At 42.6% G+C, this 17,234-nt stretch overlaps 1 protein-coding gene across 2 annotated transcripts in view; it reads right to left on the bottom strand.

Moving 5' to 3' along the window:
* ERAP1 (endoplasmic reticulum aminopeptidase 1) overlaps positions 1-16,689 on the bottom strand; it is a 34,071-nt gene extending 17,382 nt beyond the window's left edge. Inside the window, exons 1-7 of one of the 2 annotated variants that reach the window (XM_010340228.3) lie at positions 16,255-16,689; positions 9,554-10,094; positions 7,357-7,495; positions 3,828-3,962; positions 1,730-1,850; positions 503-657; positions 56-169 (exon numbers count right to left, since the gene is read on the bottom strand). In XM_010340228.3, coding sequence (XP_010338530.2) covers positions 56-169; positions 503-657; positions 1,730-1,850; positions 3,828-3,962; positions 7,357-7,495; positions 9,554-10,077 — 1,188 coding nt within the window. In that variant the 5' untranslated portion in view covers positions 10,078-10,094; positions 16,255-16,689. Of the gene's footprint in view, positions 1-55; positions 170-502; positions 658-1,729; positions 1,851-3,827; positions 3,963-7,356; positions 7,496-9,553; positions 10,095-15,694; positions 15,819-16,254 lie in introns of those variants that run through there. The other variant, XM_010340232.3, reaches the window with a different exon arrangement.
* Between the last annotated feature and the right edge of the window lie 545 nt (positions 16,690-17,234).

Genomic DNA, 17,234 nt, shown 5'->3' with positions numbered 1-17,234 from the left:
TATTGAACAAAACAACACATTAACCTAACATGTAAAAAGATAAATAAGTACTTACAACTTTCAGTTCAGGATGGGTCACGCTGACAGACACAAACTCCATAAATTTGGCAAACCCCTCATTTAGCCAAAGGTCATTCCACCATTCCATAGTGACCAGGTTCCCAAACCACTAAAAGGACAACATGACTCAGTTTATTCACACATTTTCATGGAGACTGAATATCTATTATCTAGACTGGCAGCCATAAACAAAGACATTCAGAAAGAAGTATATTTTAGATGTCCAATATACATTTATGAATGTTAACATATATTTACAGGACTAATATTTAATGAAGGTAAAAACAAAAAACTTTTATAAGACATTAAACCCAATGCTTTGCAGAAACAGTTTTTCCTTAAAAGACAAAGTACAAATTATAATATACAAATAGCTTTATATGTCCCATAAAAGCAACATAAACATAGTTTATACTTTTTAAAAGTATGAGTGAGCTTATACCTGGTGAGCCAGTTCATGGGCCACAATCATTGTGATGCCAAGCTTACTTGATGCAGAAGACTTTTCTGCATCAAACAACAGAGCAGATTCTCTATATGTTGTCAGTCCCCAGTTTTCCATAGCACCAGACTGAAAGTCGGGAATAGCAGCAAGATCTTGGGAAGGAAATAATAAAATACATTATCAATGCCTAAGCTACACATTCCCCTGAACATACTAATCTTCAGAATGGATAGGTGCTTGAACCAAAGGAAAAGCTAAGCTACCTGTGCAGAATCATGGAGCGCTAGAATGGAAGAAACTTTCACGATGGAGGAAAAGAGGCTCAGTGACTCAGCAGCACTTTGCCAGAAATGTGGCAAAATCAGACTTTCATCTCAGGCCTCTTTTTGTTTGTTTGTTTTTGGAAACAGGGTCTCACTCTGTCACCCATACTGGAGTGCATTTGCAATGGCGTAATTACACCTCACTGCAGCCTCAACCTTCCAAGTTCAGGTGATCCTCCCACCTCAGTCTCCCAAGTAGCTGAGACTACAGGAGCGCACCCCCATACTCAGCTAATTTTTTTGTATTTTTCTGTGGAAACAAGGTTTTGCCATGTTGCCCAGGCTGGTCTCAAACTCCTGGGCTCAAGTAATCCACCTGCCTAGGCCTCCCAAATTGCTGAGATTACAAGATATGAGCCACCATACCAGGTCTCTTCAGGCCTCTTGAGTCCATTTCTAACCTTCTGATAACGAGTTTAGAAATTGAAAAACTTAACAATTGTAACAATCCACTCTATTTTGGATGCTCGAGACCCACAATAGTTTTAAGGGCTCATGTAAGAAAGAAAATGCAGAGTGTCTTACACCATATAAATCTATTCATTCAAAACAGTTTGTTGAGCATCCTCTGTGTTCCTGCCAAGCAGGTGCCAGGAATGAAAAAAATGTGGCTTCTTCCCTCTGCTGTCTCCCCACTAATAAAATCAGAAGGCAAAAGAGTCCCCATTCCATGTGCCTCAGGAACTGTACGAAGATCTGCTTTCTTCACTATCACTATAAGTTACCGTACACATCAAGGGTGAGGAGATGCTCAGAAAGATCAACTGCAAGTTTGTCACTTGCTGGGGTTTTTATGGCTTGAGGGGCTGCTGAGGTAACCACAGGGATGCACCAATTATAATGACAAATCTATGACTATGTTCATCAAACGTCATGTGTAATATCTGTGCAAAATCTCTACCTTGTTTGGGTAGGGGATATGGTATGCTGAAATAATCCTCATAAAATTCTAGAAGAGTCACTGCAGCATCCAGTGCATAATCTGCTTGATTTATCTTGTCTGGCACAGCATATACAGAAACCTAAAGAGAAAGGCACAAGAAAGGAAAGCAAATACCTTAAGTGGCTTCTCTCCACATTGCATAGAAGACTGACATTAATGTCTTTATATTGTGGGAGATGGTTGCCAATACTGAAGAAAATAATTGGGAATTCCATTTGTTACATTAATGCTGACTGTTCCTGATCAATCCCCCTTCTGAAAACAATGACAAATGCTGGATAACATATACAAAGTCTTCTTACATGTGATTATGAGATGGCAAATGAGAAAGGAAGATTTAGAAGCAAAAGCGAAATGACAGCTGGACCCTCTGCTGTCCTGCGAGCACTGCAACCAGCTTCAGCCCGAAGGCACTAGCCCAACACAGCTGCACTTGAGCTTTGGTTCTTATGGCATTGAAGGACTCAGGAGATAACAGACCAAGTCCAGGGCCTGCCCAAAGTAGAAAGTCTAACAAGACATACAACCCCTGCATAAAGCTAGAACCCAAAGGTCAGGCTTTCAGTGTAAAGGTAAACTAGAAATAACTACCCTTTCTCAAGGAAACTACAAGTAAAGCGATCCCTGGGCCAGTAAGTACTCCCAAGAGTACTTACTCTGCAAGAGCAAATACATTTTCTCTCTGGACAATCCACTTTAGAATCAGGAAACATAAGCTCACAGACATAATTCATAATACAAACAAAGAAACAAGATACCATAAGCAAGAGCCAGCAGAAACAACAAACCACAAAATCAGATACACAAAGACTTCAGATAAAAAACAATTACCAGACACAGAATATATAATATGTATGCTTAATGTGTTTAAAGACATTAAAGAATTAAAAATATTAGTATAGATTAGACATTATTAAAATAATCATTTCTAAGAGATTCAGGTAAGTGGCAAAACAATGGGCAGGTGTTGTTGCTGACAGTTTCACTGCTGAATTAAGAATGTTCCCTTCATCTAAGTCTCAAGTCACCTTCAAATCACCAGGTAAGTGAAGATATCTCCACAAGAATAAGAAGTCTCAGCACTAGAGGAACAAAAGCAATTCAGCAGTGAATCCCCATCTATTCAGGCCTTAGTGAAAACCAGCACAAATATATAAGGTATCTTCAAATAAAGCATCCCCTCCTCCCCTCAGAAAACCTGTTTGCATTCCGAGCCATGGCACACAGTTGTATAGGTTGCTCACTGTGCAACAGTACCCAGATGAGGTCCAGTATTCCCTGGCCCAAATGCTCTCCCCACAGCCTCTGGCTATTTCAAGCAGGTTGCTCTATCTTCTTTATCATAGCCAGAAATCCCCTGCCAGATAGTAACATTTACTTCCCAACTGCAGAAAAAAATAACCAGAAGCAAACTTAGAGACCATTGCAGGATCTAGTCCAAATTATACCTTCCAAAGAAGTAAATACTAAGTTCCACAGGGACTAGGCCAAAGTCAGAGTCAGTCAGCGGTGAAGCCAGGATCACGACTCAGGCCAGGCCACACTCTCTCCATGTTGTTATTAGAACTTCACTATACAAATCATCATCTGTGACAATAGGCTGGCCAACCATCCTGGTTTGCCTGAGATTGAGGAGGTTCCCAGGATGCAGGACTTCCAGGATTTTGTTATTTGGTTTTTTCTTTGTTTGTTTGTTTAGACACATGGTTTTGCTCTCTTGCCCAGGCTGGAAAGCACAATCATATCTCACTGAAGCCTCAAACTCCTGGTATCAAGGGATCCTCCCACCTCAGCCTCCCTAGCAGCTCGGACTAAGAGCCACAAGGAACCATGCCTGGCTAATTATTTTATTTTATTTTTTGCAGAGACAGGTTTTCACTATGTTGTCCAGGGTGGTCTCAAACCTGTGGCCTCAAGCGATTCTTTTGCCTCAGTCTCCCAGTGTTGGGTTTACAGACATGAGCCACTGCACTCAGCCAGACCTCCAGTTTTAAAACCAGCACAACCAGGCAAACCAGAGCAAGCTGGTCATCATATGTGAGAATCCTAGGCTCACCTTGACTCCACTTTTGGTCATCTTGCTGACAGACGCAAAATCTGAAATAATGAAGGCTACCAGATAGGTGCTCATCTTCACAGTGACATCAAAATGGTCTTCTATGAGTCCTTCAGCAATAGTCACAGATTTCACCTAAAATCAGAATAATTCAAATTACCAAGTAATCCAATTATCCAATACATCAAACATGAGAAAATTCCTAACTACCAAACATAATATTAAAAGTATATCAATCCCAGCACTTGGGGAATCCAAGGTGGGCAGATTGCTTGAGCGCAGGAGTTTGGAACCAGCCTGAGCAACATGGGGAAACCTTGTCTATACAAAAAAAAAATACAAAAATTAGCCCTGTGGGTAGTGCATGCCTGTGGTCCCAGCTACTAGGGAGGCTGAGGTGGGAGGATACCTTGAGCCAACAAGGTGGAGGTTGCAGTGAACCAAGATTGACCCACTGCACACCTCCCTGGGTGACAGAGCCAGACCCTGTCTAATGACACTTCTCTAATTACTTTAAAAGTTATCTTTCCAGTATCTAATTGTAATTTAGATATTAAGGTCAAACTGTTCTACTCAATTTCTTTTTTATTGAGATATAATTCACATACCATAAAACTTACCATTTTAAAGTTTACAGTTCAGTGGCTCTTAATGTGATCACAAAGTTGTACTATCAACTATCAACACTCAACTTCTTTTAAATAATTTAGATGATTGCAAACAGACTAATATCTGGCATATGTGGATTGATAACATGGATGAGACTAAGCAAAACTGAGACTGCAAGTTTTGCCAAGATGCGGCTAGTCCACATGTCCTTAAATACAGGTTTGAGAATTATCTGGAAATACGATGTCAAGCATATACTCAATGGGGAGAATACATAACCCTGTAGTACTTAAAAAGAGTTTCCTTCTTCTGTATAATTGAAAATACCTATACCTGGGCCTGATCCTGCAAATCTTCTTCCAAACTTAGATATTTTTCACTGGAATCACCTTTTTAAGCGCAGTCAGAGGGTAAAGGTGGGGTATGGTTAACAGAGGTACAGTCTTGGAGGTCTGCCCCCAAAGAACAAAGTCTAATACCTCAGCAATAAAAAGCACTGAGATGAGACCTTGGAGAAAGAACCACCCAGAATTAGCTGGGTGAAACCATGGTAACAGGCATTTTTCCTGTAATCCTATATTCTCATCTATTGCTATGCCCTCATCTTTTTTTTTTTTTTTTTTTTTTTTGAGAGAGAGAGAGAGATAGGGTCCTGCTATGTTTCCCTGGCTAGTCTTGGACTCCTGACCTCAAGTAATCCTCTTCTTCTGCCTCCCAAAGTACTAGGATTACAAACATAAGCCACTTCAACTGGCCCTCATCCTTCTTAATACCCATCAGCCAGCAACTTCTGGTCACCATTTGGGCATTCAAACTAATTCTGCTAGCCTGCCTGAGATTACTCTGAAAGGATCTCAAATCATCTTTTCTTTTTAAATGCATTCTGGTTCTGGCCACCCACAACAAAAATTTCCTTTTCTTTTTTTTTTTTTTTTTTTTTTTTTTACAGAGTCTCGCTCTGTCACCCAAGCTGGAGTGCAATGACGTGATCTCGGCTCACTGCAACCTCTGCCTCCCGAGTTCAAGTGACTCTCCTGCCTCAGTCCCCCAAGTAGCTGGGATTACAGGCATGTGCCACCACACCTGGCTAATTTTGTATTTTTAGTAGAGACAGGGTTTTACCATGGTGGCCAGGCTGGTCTTGAACTCCTGACCTCAGGTGCTCCACCTGCCTCAGCTTCCCAAGGTAGTGGGATTACAGGCATGAGCCACAGCACCTAGCCAAAAATCTCCATTCTCTCCTTGTGTTAATTATTAGTAAAGTAATTATTATTACTGATTAAATTAATTCAAATTTAAATGTGGTTAATTTCTGCCCCATGCCCCAAAGCTTCAATGTTCCAATGGTATATATTTTGTTTTTCTGGTCTCTAAAAAGATATTTTGAGACCCCATTGTTCTCTCCCTCAGCTCAACATCTGCAGCTTGAGCTCAGACCACTCATATTAGATTTCTGTTAGTGAGAAGTGTTGCTATCCAAAGGGACAAGCTTGCATTAGAAGTCTTCCTATCTTAAAAAATAAAGTAAAATAAAGTAAGTTTTCCTATCTTCAACAAGTGGATTCTGGATTTTCATGTATTTAGACTGTAGCATCTTCATGGAGCTTCCAAAGCTGCAGGCCTTCCCTCTACAAGCCTACAAATTTCTCCTCCAATCCTGTTTGGTCCTTCAGTCTCTCCTGTCTCCTTCTCAGCCCTGATCCTTTGTTCTCCTAGAACTATGATTCACCAATTCAAGAACTCACTTCTGTCCCAAGGAGGAATACCATAAAACTGGTGGTGAGGACTATATTTTGAAAAAGCACATTCTGTATTTTAAATTTATATTAGACAAATAGCATAATTGTTTCTTGTCTTTTCATACACAAGGGTGAAAGTGGGGACAAAAGTTCTTGGCTGGTAGGAATTTGCAGAAGAGTGTTTTTTACAGAAGATAGCCCTCTGGCATGGGGATGGGAGACGCGAATCTTGTTTGAAGAAGGCATCCTTATGGTACTCGAAGGCAGGTATAGAGTTTTAAGGTTGGGAAGTACCATACTGGAGTTTGGTCTGTGGCTCTCAGTGTCTCTCCATGCTAAGATACTGCTTCCCTAGTCAGCACAGGGATGAAGCTGTCCATCCCTCAGGACTCTAGGCAAAGCCTATTCTACCCTGAGTCTCATCCCTAGTGAGTCTCTCTGAACAAAGGATGTGCTTACAGGAGGTGTTACACACCAGCTGCAGAATGATGACCCAGCTGATGCTTTTCCAAACTACCAGAATCAAAGGATAATGGCACTGAATAGTTTTATTCATGTGGCATGGTCATCTTCTAGCAACTTTTAAAAATCAGAGGCAATGCTGTCCACATCTGCTTTGAAATTGGACAATAATGGTTTCCCTTGGGAAGCTAAGCTATCTATCATTACTTACCTTTAGCAGCATAATATTCGGAAAAGATTCCTTTTATTCTTTTTCTGTCTGCCCAGTTTTGTACATTCAGTTACAAATTATATAGTGAATATTACTATATTGTATATGGAAATTATAGAAAATAACTATATGCTAAAAATATGGCCTTATTAACAAAGCATTCTCTTTAAAATAATTTTAAAAGATCATATGAGAAAGTGCTTTGTGAATGGCACTACGATTTAAACCTGACCTGAATTTCTTACACCACTTCCCTCCTATCAGCATGTATAACCTTGAATGTCACTGTTACGGAAATCTTGCATTTTTAGGGGCAATTTTTACTTTGATTACATATAACTGTGGCTTGAAACAAAAGCATAGGGTGTAAATGAAAAGAAAAGTTAGCAACTATCTGCCAGGCAATAAAACAAAACAGGTGACCCAATGTTGACTGTCCCTGGGGTAATGTAAGTCACAGAGAATCAGTAGATTTTCCTGTAGAAAATACCTAGGAGTGCAGACTCACCAGTGGCATATTGGAGATGGCTAGGTGCCTTGGCTCTCTTCTAATTTTGATTGAGAAACTTGCTTTGAAGGCAGGTTCATCAAAGCAGGGAAAGGCCATTCTAGCTGCAGTGGGTTCAAATTGTGTTGATGCAAGTATCCTAAAATTAAGGCAGGTGAAATAAAAATTGAGCATGAGCACCAGGAACTCTAATCCAGGTGTTTGTTCACTTTTTAATTCCTAAATTTACTATAAGATTGATGGATTTTACTACTAAAAATATTTTACATGACAAAAGCTATCATAAACTAAGTTAAAAGATAAGTTAGGCCAGGCATAGTCATGGTGACTTACGCCTGTAATCCTAACATTTTTTTGGGAGGTGGGAGGATCACTTGAGTCCAGGAGTGTGAGACCAACCTGAGCAACATATTGAAACCCCATCTCTACCAAAAATACAAAAATTAGCCAAGCATGGTGGTGCATGCCTGTAGTCCTCGCTACTTGGGAGGCAGAGGTGGGAGGACGGTTTGAGCCCAGGAGGCGGAGGTTTCAGTGACCTAAGATTGTACCATTGCACTCCAGGCTGAGTGACAGAACCAGACCCTGTCTCAAAAAAAAAAAGGAAACAAAACTGGGAAAATTCATTTAAGAAGTATGTGAGGAAGAGAGGAAGAGTTAATAGCTTTAACAGATAGTGAGATCCTAAAACTGTAAAAGGATACCCAACAACCAATGGAATCTCAGGCAAAGTCAAAGTTCATAAACAGGCAATTAATGAAAGAAGAACCTACAAATCATTAACAAACGTATCAAAAGCTGCTCAACTTCCTTAATCAAAGTTATGTAAATTAAAATTATTTTGGAGCCTTTTTTGCTTTAAGAAGACTGCCAATATATAGTATTGGTGAGGGGTGAGAAAAAATGACAAGAGACCAAAAATGTATAGGCTCTTTGATTTACCAATTTTACTTCTAGGCATTTATTCTAAATAAATAATTTACAAAGATGTTCATCAAAGTGTTGTTGATACTGTAAAGTTGAAAATAATTTCATTTCTATTGCCAAAGGATTGAAGATATTAATGTACAAACATATATTTAATAAAATCATTAAAATGATGCCTAGTAATAATCATTTATATAAAATACCTTCCCAACATATTCAGTTAAAAAATTTTCCTTGTAAAAGAGAAAATATAACAATTCCATTTATATAAAATAACATATACGCACATCCAGAAAGAAGTCTGGGAGAATATTTCACTGAAATAGAAGCAGTGGTTAGTTGAGGGGGCTATGAGTGAAATAAATTTTACTTTTTTACCTTGATAAAATTAAAAAACAAATTAGTATAATCTACTAATAAATAAAATTTCATTTTAAAACTTGGCACAAAATCTCCCCCAAATAAGTCTCCTCCTTAAAAACAGAATCAAAGCAAGTTGAGTAAAGATCTCTAAAAAAGTTTTAACAGAGATGAAAGTATTTCCTCTAATAGGCTGCTAACAGGATTTGCTGCAGTCCTAACCCATGGCATCTGTGCATGTGACCTTATTTGAACATAGCATCTTTACAGGTATAATTGAGTGAACAAGCAGCCACCAGGCTGGGCCCTAATCCGGTATGGCTGGTTTCCTTATAAGATGGTGGTGACTGGCATACAGGGAAACAGAATGGCCATGGGACGACAGAAGGAGAGACTGGACCGAACATGCAGCGGGAGGCATGGCGTGCCAGGGATCCAAGGCCACCGCCAGATGCTCGGAAGACACGAGGAGGGATTCTACCCAGTGTCTGGAGGGAACATGGGCCTGCTGACACCTTGATTTCAGACTTCCAGCCTCCAGACCTGAGAGAGAACACATTCGGTTGCTTATAGCCACCCAGTCTATGGTGCTTTGTTGCAACAGCCCTAGGAAACGAATGCACAGGTCAGGAAAATGAATAATGTTTATTATGTCTCTGAAATCTAACTACATAAACAAGTAGATATTCACTCTGATAGACCTGGGGGAAAAATTGTTTAAAACAGAATTTTAAAATGAGATTTAAATGCAAGGGAAAAAGCCATTTTTAACACTATAAAGAAGATGCAAAAGCAAAACTGAAGAAAAAGTTCAACAACAAAGGGAATTTTAAAAGACAATCCATCTGAAATAATGAATTTAGCATGGACAGCACTTGCAGTTCAAAAGAAAAAGAGAAAAAAAAAATACCTCAGTTCCCCTTCCTTGGTTCTGTAGGTGCTTTTGTAAAATCCATGGAAAGTCTCTGAAAGATTGCCAGCATAGTGAATGACAACTGTGTACGGAAGCCCGACAAGGAGGGGCTCGGGAGCCAGCAGCACGATTTGCTCCTGAGCCTGGTGTTCCAGGACCTGCAGCGGTTCTTCTGACAGCCTCTCTCCAGCTCCCTTCCTGAGGATGGCCTTAGATATCTGCAGGTGGTGACTATGCAGAATGATGGTGCTGGTGGGCTGACTGGTTGTGATTTCTACCTCTGTGGTTCCCCAGAAGGTAGACTTCGTGAGGTTTGCGTGGATCAGGAGATCATAATGAACTGGGACGATGTACTCAGGAAGTCGAATTTTATTCCAAGGAAATGGTGTCCCATTACTACCTGTTGGAGATGCTTCACTGCTCTGACACCATGAAGGAGTGGACACAGTTAAGAGAGCCAACAGTGAGGAAAGCAGAAATGATATTGTTGCAAGGGACCACTTGATGGACGGAAATACCATCTTCTTGCTCTAACTACCTAGTAGAACAAATGTACAAAAGCAAAAATACATGTCACTAAAATGTTATTGACACAACATAATTTTAGCATGTATCCCTAGTATTCGCAGAAAATACAGGGACCTTCCCTATGTTATGGTTTAATGTAAGAAAGATGTTTATGGTTAGCAACAATCATTAACACCTAGTAGAAAGCATCATCTGATGTTTAAAGTTTAAGTTAACTCTACAAGTCAGGGTTCATGGTTGTAAGCAACAGAACAAGCAAGCTCTGGCTGATGTAAGCAGAAAGGGAATCATTAGGGGATCCTGAATGGCTCACTGATTGGGTCACAGAGTTGCAGGTTATTTGGGAAACCAAGCTCATGAAACAGGCAAAACCAGAACCACATGAGAGGAACATCTGACCAAGCTACCACTCCCCACTGACACTGGACCTTGTAGAAAGCCACTGTTGTGCCCTGGAAATCAAATGCCACCACTGCTGCAGCCACCACTAGAACGAGGTCTCCACTGCCCCTGTGAGTAATAGCAACCTTTAATAACATCAGTGTCTTCCTCAAATCATCATGCCAAAGTTAATTACATATTTATTTAGCCAGGAAGAGCTTAAAGAGTTCAATTTTCCCAGTAGTTTGTGACAAATATATCAGTCACCCAGACTCTGTCTTACAAGCATCCACCAAGTATGTGTTGAATGCCTGTTATACACACGCAGTGTGCGGAGTCCTGTGTGGGATAAAATAATACACAAGACACTGAACCCCTATCCTCAAAAACTTCAAAATCTGGAGGGACAGAAAACACTCATGCAACAAATAATGAAACACAATATGGAAAGTGTAAAATATTTTTAATATAATAAAAGGTGTTGGGAAGAACGAAATTATATTTCCAAAGAGAGAGAGTGACTGACTACAGTGACTCCTTGGGATGCCTTCACACAAAAACATTTCACTGTGAAAGGATATGTTAGATTTCTAAATGAAGGAGAGCATTAACAGCATCACAGGTAGAGCAAACCAGGGCAGGAGCTAAGCCACAAAGTTGGGGACATACAGGCAGCTCAGGCAATTGATGTGGACAGTAGGGAACTCCCAGAGGACTTGACGGAGAATGATTATATGAAAGGCAGGGAAAAGAGTAATTCCAAGATTCTGCCAAGAACATGTGGGAGTCGTGCTTCAGGCCATATTTTGCACTTCATTTTTATGGCCATCAGACATAAAAGCAATGCGAATTTTAAGGGAGTTGGCAATCCATGCCCCAAGAATCAAACATTAGTTTTTATTTCTCTTATACAAAAACACACCTTTCTAATGGGCATTTGCCAAGCGGGGCCCTACCAGGTGAATGCAAGTGATTGGCCCATCACCTCTTGCTCCAGTTGGGAAAAGCAGCAACCCTACAATGTGGATCCCTCGAAGTGTTCACAGTACATGGAATTCTCCTTCTCTGAGATGTCAAGTTTCTCAACTCTGGCTGCATGTAAATGTGACCTAGGAAGCTTTTAAAATTGTCAATGCCTGAGTCCTTATTGACAACAATTAGACTGGAATCTACGGTGATAAGATCAGGGTATGGTTTTTTGGATTGTTTGATTTCTGGTTTGGGTTTTTTTGTTTGTTTTTAAATAAAAACTGTCCAGAGATTTTACTGAGAAGCCAAGGTTGAACAGTTCATCCCAGTCAAACCCTGGCTTTCCCCCTTCAACTATATGTGATGAGACATTACTTCAAGGCAATGGCTGATGTACGTTCTTTAACCCCTCACTTCCTTGCTACCTTCCCAAATGCATAGCTCAAGGGACCTCCCTTCTCCTCACCTCTGGAGCCATCTGGAGGCTAAACAGAAAGGATACCTGCACAGTAAAGAAAAGTCTTGGAAATCTCATAATCCCAGTTTAAAAGGCACCACCCAGATGAGACAGGAAGTGTGAGCAGAGAGGACTTTTTTTTTCCTTTTTAGTTGGGGAACTACAGAGTAAATGGAACTTGCTTTCTGCTTTCCATATGGAATTACTGGCAGCAACAGCTTAATGAGCACTGCTCTTGCCCCAAGATGGGATCCAGAGGGCTCTGTGAAGGTGGCAGATTCAAGCATGTAAGGACTCTAAGCGATCTCCAACAGCCCCAGAGAAGATCCAGAAATTCCAATTGGTTCTGAGCTGACAGAAAGGCTGATGGGCTGCCAAAGGGGTTGGTACTGAGACTTGGTATCAGAGGCTTTGCAGGGTTGGGTCCATGCCGGGGCCAAAGAGAAACAGTTGTGCCTCACGGAGGATGCAGTGCATGAATGGGGCTTGGTTAAAATAAATAAATAAATAAATAAATAAATAAATAAATAAAAATAAAAAACATTTTGCTATGGTAAAAACTCTATGTAGTGAATAAAGGGCTTCGCTGATAAATTCTCCTATTAATTCCCAACAGTAGGGTACATCCAAGATTCTGTGATCATGCAATGTGTTTAGCTCTTCTCCTGAAACATTTGTTCTTGTTTGGCTTTACTTCCAATAGTAAGTGTTCCAGTTTGAAACACAGCATTTCATAGTTCTAGCTGGTCTCCTAGGGTCTGGTTTTACTAACAATTTTCTGAAAGGGATGCAGTTAAAAAAAAAGAAAGCTCTCAAAAACAGTAGTCTACTCAACATCAGCAGCTCTTCCCAAGAGAAGTACAATTCTCTTTGAAGTTAAACTCTACTAACACTTAAAGGAATAAAAGCCAAGGAGGAAAAAGAACTAATATTTATTAAGCTCCTCCAAAGTGTCAGGCACTTTGCACATGCTCAGTCTCTCTAATAGCCTATTATTCTCATTTCAAGGTGGGGTAACCGAAGCAAAGAAACATTCGTGTAACTTTGCCAAGTTCACACAACTTGTTAGAATGCAATCCAAGTCTGTGAGTATAAACTCCCTGCTTTTTCAGCTTCATCAAGATCTCTTCGATTTATTTTATTTTCTTTTGTTTCAAGACGGAGTCTCACTCTGTCACCCAAACTGGAGTGCGGTGGTACAACCTCAGCTCACTGCAACCTCTCCCTCCAGGGTTCAAGGAATTCTCATGCCTCAGTCTCCCAAGTAGCTGGGATTACAGCTATGGCCACCAAGCCCGGCTAATTTTTGTATTCTTAGTAGAGACAGGGTTTTACCAGTTGGCCAGTCTGGTCTCAAACTCCTGAGCTCAGGTGATCTACTGCCCCAACTCCCATCGTACTGGGATTACAGATGTGAGCCACTGCATCCTGTCTAAGATCGCTTTTTAAACTTCTGCTTTTACTTTCTGATTTACTATGTGGTGCTCTACTCATTTTTCCTTTGCATGTTATCAAGACTCACAATGCACAGTTTTATTTAGAATGCCAAGTAGTAGTCTCTGATATTTTTTCTACAAATATGGTTACACACACACACACACACACACACAGTAGATATACACATACATACATATACATGCAAAATTATAAAGATACAGTAACATACATATTAGGCTTACAGCCAGAATACCTGGCTTTGAGTTCTTGCTCTGCCACCTGCTGTGCAAGTTATTTAATCCCATTTTCATCTTCTTCATGTGTGAAATGAAATAATAATAATAATACCTCTCTCACAAGATTGTAGTAAAGATTAAATGAGTTAAAACATTTTCAATCATTCATTCCACAAATACTCATTGAGAGACTATTATGTGGGAGGGTTTTTTCTGGGTATTAGCAGTACAAGGCAGCACAGGTCCCTGATCTCAAAGAACTTAAAATCAGACGCGGGAGTTTTAAGAAGTTTACACAAGAATTTATACAGCAACTAATTGTGATTAGAGATATAAAGGAAAACACACATATACCAGAAGAGAATAACAGCAGACTAATTTCCACTGGGCATTCTCTGAGAATATTTTAGCTGAGACTTAAAGGACAGACACAAGTTAACTGAGAAAAGAGGGACAGGGAGCATGTTCTAAGTAGGGAGAACAGCAAGCATTTTGCAGGCTCAGAGGCAGCAGAAAGCACTGGTTATGAAAGCCAGTGAACTTGAAACACAAGTTCAAGGCAAAGATGCAACAGGAGACGCAGGCAGGGGCCAGAGTATCACACAGCCTTAAATGCAGGTTAAGGATTTCAGATGGCATCCTAAGTGCAATGAGGAGCTGCTGGAAGAGTTTTGAGCTAGGAGGTCTTAGGGTTTCTTTCACGTTGCAAGAAAATCAACCCAGTTGCTGTGTAAAAAATGGAAGACTGAAAGGAAGCAAGAGTAAAGGCCAAGAGGCCAGTTAGTAGTCCAGATAAAGTAGGCTTGTGGCTTGTGCTGGGGTGATGCTGAGAGAGGGGAGATAGGAGAGAGAGAATACATTATAGAAGGATTCAACATCCACATCTGCAGTGGATTGGAAGTCCGGGATGAGGGAGAAAACGATCAAGGATGACTGCCAGGTTTCTTGAATTAACATCTGGATAGTCACAGGTGCTCTTTATTGAGATGGAGCAGCCTAGAGGTGGAACAGATTTAAACGGGAGGAGAAGAAATCTTGAGTTCATTTTTTAATATGTTTAATTTGTGATGTCCATGAGGTATTTAAGGAGAAATATCAAGCAGGCAGGTTTAGAGCCTGCAAACAGGGGTTTTAAAGGACTTTTCTGTACTTGACTATATTCCTTTAAAGGTTTAAAAATGATTGTCCTTTGGCCTCTGATCAAACAGTCAATTGTCACAGTCAATTACTTCACAGCAAGGAAGAGTTCAGGATATTTTAGGAACGTTATTTGAGCTGCGTGAGGTGATTCCAACCTTTCCCAATCACCAAGGAAGTCAGGGGCAACTGGTTGGGTTATTTCACCCTTCCTTTTATTGGGGCACTATAGGATATGAAATAGGTCACCACCATGGAGGTACTTCCAAAGTTTTCTGAATAATGAAATTAACAAGCACTGTTGGTAACGAATAAAAATGCTGGATTGAATTTGAAGAAAACAAAACAAAACAAAAAAAACTAGAATGTTTCCATTTAGGCCCCACCTGAAAATGTGCTCCTTAGTATAATTCCAAATCTTTAGGGAAGAGACAACTTTGCCCAACGTTAAAGTTTTTTGTTTTGTTTTGTTAGTTGACCATGTCCTGAATTGAGACAAATACTCTAGGTGTTTAATAGCAAACAAGTAATTTCTTTTTTTTTTGAGACGGAGTTTCACTCGTTACCCAGGTTAGAGTGCAATGGCGCAATCTCGGCTCACCGCAACCTCCGCCTCCTGGGTTCAGGCAATTCTCCATTCTCCTGCCTCGACCTCCTGAGTAGCTGGAATTACAGGCACGCGCCACCATGCCCAGCTAATTTTTTGTATTTTCAGTAGAGACGGGGTTTCACCATGTTGACCAGGATGGTCTCAATAGCTTGACTTCGTGATCCACCCACCTCGGCCTCCCAAAGTGCTAGGATTACAGGCGTGAGCCACCGCGCCCGGCCCCAGATAATTTCTTTCTGAACCTAATCTATACAAAGAAATCCAAAAGCGTAAGAGAGTGTGTGCTCTTCCCCGCCCCCTCATGAAATTAACTTTCGGGCCCACCTGGCCAGTGAGGCACCCAGATAGGAAACTTTTAATTTGCGTCAAAAGGGCAGCTTTACCTGAATAAACCCAGCCAGAGCGAAGGGGAGAGAGAGAACTGCCAAACCAGAACAGGGGAGGCGGGGAGCGAAGTGACCTTGAGGACACACGCGGCCCGCGCATTCCACCCCACCGAGTCGTTAACACAAAGCCTCTGGGTTTCTCTGGCAGCTCCGGACAGGTGCCCTCCTCGGCCTGCCCCTGCCGCCCGCCCCGCGCGAGCTGGAGGCCTGCAGGGCTGGCAGGCAGCCAGGAGCTAGGCGGAGCGCCGAGGGCGAACAGCGGGGAGGCCCGCGGAGCAGGCGCGCCGGCCACGCGCCCGGAGGGACAGGGACCGGGACCCGGACCGGCAGGGGTGGGCCCGCCGCCGACCAGCCAGACACCTGGCAGACCCGCCGGGCACCCCGCAGACCTGGGCCTAGCCAGCCACTCCCCCGCGCCCTTCCCGCGCCCTGCCTCCCTCCTGCGGCGCCCCAGGCCTTCAGACCTTCAGGCCTCTCCCGCGGCCTCAGGGAAAAGGCGGGTGTCGCGCTCTCCTCCCGGCCCGCAGTCCCCTCCCCTCGGCTCGAGCGCGCTGTACCTGGGGGTCTGGGGCCGGGGTCACCTTCGCGCCGCCGCTGCCACCGCCGCAAGCCTCGCCGCCCCGGACCGAAAGTGAAAGTGGAGCCCGGAGAGCGGCCGGAGGGCGTGGAGCGGCGCTTCGACCGGAGCCCTAGCTGCTAGCGGGAAAGCCCCTGGCTAAGGCGGGAGCTGGGGAGAGGGTAACCCGGAGTGGGGCCGAGCCAGAGAGGCCGCAGCTCCCAGGAAGGGAATTGGTAAATGGGCGCTGCCCGCCCGGGAAGCTGCAGGATGCGAGGTGGGGGATGAGGCGGGGAGTTGCACGCCTTTCTGAACGCGGATCCGTGTGTGTGTGTGTGTGTGTGTTTTGAGATGGTTCCTGTTTTTGTCTTTTTTTTTTTTTTTTTTTTTTTTAATTGTTTATCGTTACGAGCGCCAGGGACATGCAGCAAAGGGCCAGTGCTCAAGTTGGAGACCGAGGCCAGGCTGGCGCTCACAGTCCGCCAAGCCTAGACGCGCTCGATGCCCATTGGACCTGCTAGGTGTCCGTCACCCCGCCCCTGCAAATGGGCTGAGAGCTCTTGGTCCGCCTCCTAAAGAAACAGGAACCCAGAAGTACTCTGGTGGGTGGGTGCGTGGGTGTTTGGTTGGTTGGTTGGTTGGTTGGTTGGTTGGTTGGTTGGTTGGTTGGTTTGAGGCAGAGTCTGGCTCTCTCGCCAAGGCTAGAGTGCAGTGGCGCGATCTTAGCTCACCGCAGCCTCCACCTGCCGGGTTCAAGCGATTCGCCTGCGTCAGCCTCCGGAGTAGCTGGGGTTACGGGCGCATACTACCACGCCCCACTAATTTTTGTATTTTTAGTAGAGAGGGGGTTTCACCATACTGATGGAATCAGTTGGTCAGGCGGGTCTCAAACTCCTGACCTCGTGATCCACCCGCCTTGCCCCCCAAAGTGCTGGAATTACAGGCGTGAGCCACCGAGCCTGGCCCCCAGAAGTACTCTGT

Source organism: Saimiri boliviensis, chromosome 1 (assembly GCF_048565385.1).
Source record: "Saimiri boliviensis isolate mSaiBol1 chromosome 1, mSaiBol1.pri, whole genome shotgun sequence".
Classification (NCBI taxonomy): domain Eukaryota; kingdom Metazoa; phylum Chordata; class Mammalia; order Primates; family Cebidae; genus Saimiri; species Saimiri boliviensis.
The sequence above is the reverse complement of the archived record's forward strand: the minus strand, read 5'-3'. Positions and strand labels throughout refer to the sequence as shown.